Source organism: Carlito syrichta, unplaced genomic scaffold (genome assembly GCF_000164805.1).
Source record: "Carlito syrichta isolate Samal-C Ts95f unplaced genomic scaffold, Tarsius_syrichta-2.0.1 Scaffold130776, whole genome shotgun sequence".
Classification (NCBI taxonomy): Eukaryota; Metazoa; Chordata; class Mammalia; order Primates; family Tarsiidae; genus Carlito; species Carlito syrichta.
The window spans coordinates 11,460-17,478 of record NW_007074872.1 but is presented as its reverse complement, the minus strand read 5'-3'; the positions used below and the strand labels follow the sequence as shown (position 1 = coordinate 17,478).

General features: G+C 48.8%; 1 protein-coding gene across 1 annotated transcript in view; it reads right to left on the bottom strand.

Annotated features, from left to right (window-relative positions):
* Window positions 1–3,159: 3,159 nt before the first annotated feature.
* Window positions 3,160–6,019, bottom strand: part of LOC103250635 (cytochrome P450 4F6-like) — an 11,659-nt gene continuing 8,799 nt past the window's right edge. The window contains exons 9-12 of the mRNA XM_008049229.1: window positions 4,172–4,305; window positions 4,013–4,077; window positions 3,767–3,849; window positions 3,160–3,424 (exon numbers count right to left, since the gene is read on the bottom strand). Coding sequence (XP_008047420.1) covers window positions 3,247–3,424; window positions 3,767–3,849; window positions 4,013–4,077; window positions 4,172–4,305 — 460 coding nt within the window. The 3' untranslated portion in view covers window positions 3,160–3,246. The remainder of the gene's footprint in view (window positions 3,425–3,766; window positions 3,850–4,012; window positions 4,078–4,171; window positions 4,306–6,019) is intronic.

Below are 6,019 nucleotides of genomic sequence, written 5' to 3'. Positions count from 1 at the left end.
AAAAAAAAAAAAAAAAAAAAAAAAAAAAGAACTCTAAAGGTAAAGAAACACACGTGTCTCTCAGCTGAGAATATATTAAATATTCGTTCATTTCATTTTGCAATACTCTTTTTTTTTTGAGTTGGAGTCTCACTCTGTCGCCCAGATTGGAGTGCAGTGGCACACTCCCGGTCATTGCAGGCTCGACCCGCTGGGCTCCAACGATCCTTCCACCTCAGCCTTTCAAGTAGCTGGAACTGCAGGTGCGCGATACCACACCCGGCTAATTTTTTGATTTATTGTAGAGATAAAGTCTGGCCAAGTTGCCCAGGCGGGTCTTGAACCCACGGGCTCAGGCAATCCACTCACTGCAATACTTTATTTATTGCCTAACCCTAACCCTAACCCTAACCTCCTAGTCTCCCAATCTTTGGCCCCTGAGAGGCTTTCAGTCCTTGGATTCTGTACCCTGCGGGAGCCCCCTACAGTCAGGCAGTGGGAAGTCCGGGTGTGTCCGCTGTCCTTTGTGCTGAAAAAGCGAGACACCCCCCCCCCCCCCCCCCCCCCCCCCCCCCCCCCCCCCCCCACTCCTTACCCTCTCTGCCTTCCTCCCACTATTCAAAACCCGTGCGCAACTTCCACTTCCTGGAAAAATCTAGATAAGAATAAAGTTGGGGATCATAAATTGTTTTCACTTTTAAGCTTCAGGACATCTTTGCACCAAAGGCCCAGATAACACTGGATATTTTGAGCTTACTGAATATTCCAGTGAGTTTTCTTCAACCACAAGTTGCCACACTTCCCAAATCTTAAGGTTACCCTTTGTGATTTTAAAGCACTTTAAAAATTTTAAATGTGATGAAAAAAAGAAGTTAACCCTCATGGACCTTTGATGCTCAATAGATTTGACTCAATTATACTAAATGTGCAGTCTCGTTCAGACTTCACAGCAGCCTGATAAAGCAGAAACTATGAAGTAGTAAACAAACTGAGGCCTAGAGAGTTAACAATTCCCCCCCAATGTCAATCAGCTAGTAAATAAGCAGACTGGAATTCTTTTTTTTTTTTTGAGTTGGAGTCTCACTCTGTTGCCCAGACTGGAGTGCAGTGGCCACTCCTGGCCACCGCAGCCTCGACCTGCTGGGCTCCGGCGATCCTTCTGCCTCAGCCTTCCGAGTAGCCAGAATTACAGACGCGCGCTACCACACCCAGCTGACTTTTTGATTTATTGTAGAGATGAGGTTTCACTGCCCAGGCTGGTCTCAAACCCCCAGGCTCAGGCAATCCACTCACCTCAGCCTCCCAAAGGCACAGGATTACAGACTGAGCCACCAAGCCCGGCTCAGACCAGAATTCTGTCATAGTACAATTCCAAACTGATGTGGATTATCTTAGTCCACTTGGGCTGCTGTAGTGAAATGCCTTAGACTGGGCAATTAAAAAAAAAATGTATTGCTCAAAGTTCTGGAGGCTGGGAAGACCAAGATGAAAGTGCAAGCAGATTCTGTCTGATGAGGGTCTGTTCCTCATAGATGGAGCTGTCTATATGTCCTCCCATAAAGGGCAAGGTGAACAAGCTCCCTTGGGCATTTTTTTTTTTTTTTTTTACTAAAAGGAAAATTTATTTCTTGCTATATACCCAATAGAAATGTGTGCATATCCACCAAAATAATCACACACAAATGTTCACATCAGCTCTATTCATAATACCCCAAAACTCATACCCCCATCAAAAGCAGCACAAATAGCCAGGCTCAGTGGCTCAGCCTGTAATCCCAGCACTTCGGGAGGCCAAGGTAAGTGGACTGCCTAAACCCATAGGCTTGAGACTCACCTGGGCAACTTGGTGAGATCTCGTCTCTATAATATTATCAAAAAAATTAGCTGGGCATGGTAGTGCATGCCTGTAGTTCCAGCTACTTGGAAGGCTGAGGCAGGATCGCTGGAGCCCAACATGTCGAGGCTGCGGTGGCTGGAAGTGTGCCACTGCACTCCAGTCTGGGCAACACAGCGAGACCCCAACTCAAAAAAAAAAAGCAAATAAAAATTGTGATGCCTTCATAAAGTGGACTATCCAGAAGTAAAAAGGATAAACTACCGGTACACATGGTACAGATGTATTTTAAAGGCCTCATATTAAGTGAGATAAGGCAGACACAGATGATTATATACCCTATGATTCCATTTATATGATGTTCAAGAGTGACTTAAACTAATCTATGATAGAAGTCAGAAAAATAAGGATTGAGTTGGGAGCTAATTGATTAGGAAGGGGTACAACATAAGCTTATGGGAATATGAAAAAATTATATTTATGGGAACATACATATGCAAAAATCATCCAGCTGTGCACTTTACAGTACATTAATTTATCTTTGCTTTAAAAGAACATCAGAAAAGCTGAAACTGCACTAATATGCAGGGAACTAACATATCCAAAACCTAGGCCAATAACATTACTATAATTGAGTCAAATTTAACTTTGAAGTAGTAGCCAATGAAAAAAAATTCCTCACAATTTATCATTCTCTCTTGGGTCTCTTTTAGATGGCACTAATCCCACTTATGAAGGCAGAGCCCTCATGACTTAATCAACATCATCACATTGCAAACAAGGTTTCAACATATGAACTTGGGGGGAAGGGAGAGGAGAGACACAAACATTCAGATCCTAACATGGATCCAGGGTCATCTGATCCTGACTGGTCTAGCTATCTGGCCATCTTCTAGAAAGAGTTCCTTCCTGTCTTTATGGTCCAAGATGGACCTCCAACTATCAACTCAATCTTGCAACCAGCAGGAAGGAGGAACATTGGGCAGAGAGAGGATCCCAGCATTCTCTCTCAAGGAAGGTTACCAAGTACCATCAAATTTCTGATTTTGGCTGGGTGTAGGGGATCACGCCTATCATTGCAGCACTTTGGGAGGCCGAGGTTAGAGAACTGCCTGAGCCTGATTCTGAAGGATTACCAGAGCCCAGCAGGTCAACGCTGGGGTGGCCATGAGTGTGCCACTGCACTCCAGCGTGGGAAACAGAGAGAGACTCCGATTCAAAAAAAAAAAAAAAGTCCCGTGGTTAACCAGGGAGATAGGGTCAGGGTCCTAGGGTCACCCAGTCAGCCACCCACTGAATTCCCACAATCCCTAGGCACCTTCTGCTGACTCTCAGTGACACTCAGACACAGGCAACAGCACAGTTTTATTTCTGGGAATCTGCAAAACTAGGTGGGTGGCGTCTGGGTCGGTCCCAGATCTGGTCCTGGTGGGTCACTGGGGGCCTGTGCTCAGCGGCTCCACTCGCAGCCAAAGTCCACTCTCTGTGCGCAGGACCAGCTCGGGCTTCCGGCGGGGCTCAGTGTCATCAGGCAGGACGCGGAAGCGCAGCAGTGTGAGTGCCAGGACCACCTTCATCTCAGTCATGGCGAACGTCTGCCCGATGCAGTTCCTGGGGGCGGGGATAGGGACTGTGACTGCACCCAAGACACTCACCTCAGTCCCACTGCTTCTGGAACATGGTCCAAGACAATCAGGCAAGTCAGCTGGGTGGGGGACTTACCCATGCCTGGGACTCCCACGTGGGCTTGTATATCCCCTGAGCTTGGTCTAGACTCCAACCCCTAACTGAGACCAGGAAATCTAGGGGTAAGGGTACCTGAAAATACACCCCCTTTTTTCCTAGAATCTTGTTAAGCCCAAACCCCTCCCCAAAAAAACTCATGATGGCCAGAAAGTCAGGCCTCTAAGGACATCTCACCCCACTCCTGCCCCAGAGGTCTCCTGATCTCACCTGGACCCCGCTGAGAAAGGAATAAAAGCCAGAGGTGATCTCTTCTGGGAGTTTTCTGGGTTGAAGCGGAATGGATCGTAGACCTGGGGCAGGGCAAGATGGGGCTGCTGGGTGGGGCCTCTCAAGACACCCAGCCAACCCCAGAAAAAACACATATGGGTAAAGCAGAGGGAGAGTATCTGATTTCCCCAGTCAATACCCCAACCCTCAGCAGGTCCAGGGGATGGAGAGGGGGCAGGGCAGTACCTCAGGGTCTGGCCAGACTGAGGGGTTATGATGGAGACCGAAGATGCTGATGGTACAGATGTTCCCTGCAGAGAAGGAGGGACAGTCAGGACTAGGTCCACACAGCCTGGAGGGACCGCCACCCTGCCCAGGAGCCTCCTCCCTTGCCATGGTAGGCACCTTTGGGGATGACACGGCCATCAGGGAGCGCAACATCCTGCCTACAGCAGCGGGAGATGGCCGGGACCGGGGGATGCAACCGCAGACTCTCCTTCAAGCACATGGTCAGGAAGGGCAGCTGAGCCAGGTCTTCCCTAAGGAAACCCCAACAGTTATCCTGGGAGAAAGAACAGCACTTCCACTCCCTCCTGCCACCACCTCCCTCTGACTCTCAGTCCTATGACCAAATTAATTGCAGACAGATTGAAGATGTATTCATTAGAATCAAAAATCACAAAAATACTAGAAGAAAACTTGGCCTGGTATTTTCAGAAGCATTTCTAAGCTAAACAGACACATAGAGGGTATCTTTAAAAGTGTTAATACATCTGTATAAAAAATGGATGGCCAGCTGGGCTCGGTGGCTCAGCCTGTAATCCTGCGCCTTTGGGAGGCTGAGGTGAGTGGATTGCCTGAGCCCGCGGGTTCAAGACCCGCCCGGGCAGCAAGACCTCATCTCTACAATAAATCAAAAAATCAGCCGGGCATGGTAGCACATGCCTGTAATTCTGGCTACTTGGAAGGCTGAGGCGGAAGGATCACCGGAGCCCAGCAGGTCGAGGCTGCGGTGGCCGGGAGTGGCCACTGCACTCCAGTCTGGGCGACAGAGTGAGACTCCAACTCAAAAAAAAAAAAAAAATGGATGGCCAGCCAGGCTCGGTGGCTCAGCCTGTAATTCCACGCCTTGGGAGCCTGAGGTGAGTGGATTGCCTGAGACCGCGGGTTCAAGACCCGCCTGGGCAACTTGGCGAGACCTCATCTCTACAGTAAATCAAAAAATTAGCTGGGCATGGTAGCACGTGCCTGTAATTCCAGCTACTTGGAAGGCTGAGGCGGAAGGATCGCCAGAGCCCAGCAGGTCGAGGCTGCGGTGGCCGGGAGCGGCCACTGCACTCCATTCTGGGCGACAGAGTGAGACTCCAACTCAAAAAAAAAAAAAAATGGATGGCTAGATATGGTGGCTTATGCCTGTAAGCCTACCACCTTCGGAGGCCGAGGTGAGAGGATGGCTTGAGCCCAGGAGTTTGAGACCAACCTGAGCAACATAGTGAGATCTCACCCTTATTTAATAAAAAAGAAAAAAAAAAGCCAGGCTCTGTGGCTCAACCTGTAATCCCAGCACTTTGGGAGACCAAGGCAAGCGATGCCTGAGCCCACGGGTTCGAGACCCACCTGGGCAACTTGGCAAGACCTCGTGTTTACAATAAATCAAAAAAATTAGCTGGGTGTGGTAGCACACACCTGTAGTTCCGGTTGCTTGGAAGGATGAGGCGGAAGGATTACTGGAGCCCAGCAGGTCGAGGCTGCAGTGGCCAGGAGTGTGCCACTGCACTCTAGTCTGGGTGACAGAGTGAGACTCCAACTCCAAAAAAAAAATAAAAAAATTAGCTAGGCATGGTGGCATGCATTTGTAGTCCCACCTTCCCAGCTGCTTGAAGGACCTGAGGCAGAATGATCACCTGAGCCCAGTAGGTCAAGGCTGTAGTGAGCCATGATTGTGTCACTGCACTCCAGCATGGGCAACAGAGTGAGACACCAAATAAGGAAAAAAGTATATAAATAAATAAATAAATAATGAGGACTTCTTGGTGTTTATATATTACTATATAAATATTGGCTCAGCCCGTAATCCCAGCACTTTGGGAGGCCGAGGGAAGTGGATTGCCTGAGCCCGCAGGTTCGAGACTCACCCAGGCAATTTGGTGAGACAATAAATCAAAAAAAGCCGGGCTCGGTGGCTCAGCCTGTAATCCCAGCACTTTGGGAGGCTGAGGCGAGTGAATTGCCTGAGCCCGCGGCTTCGAGACC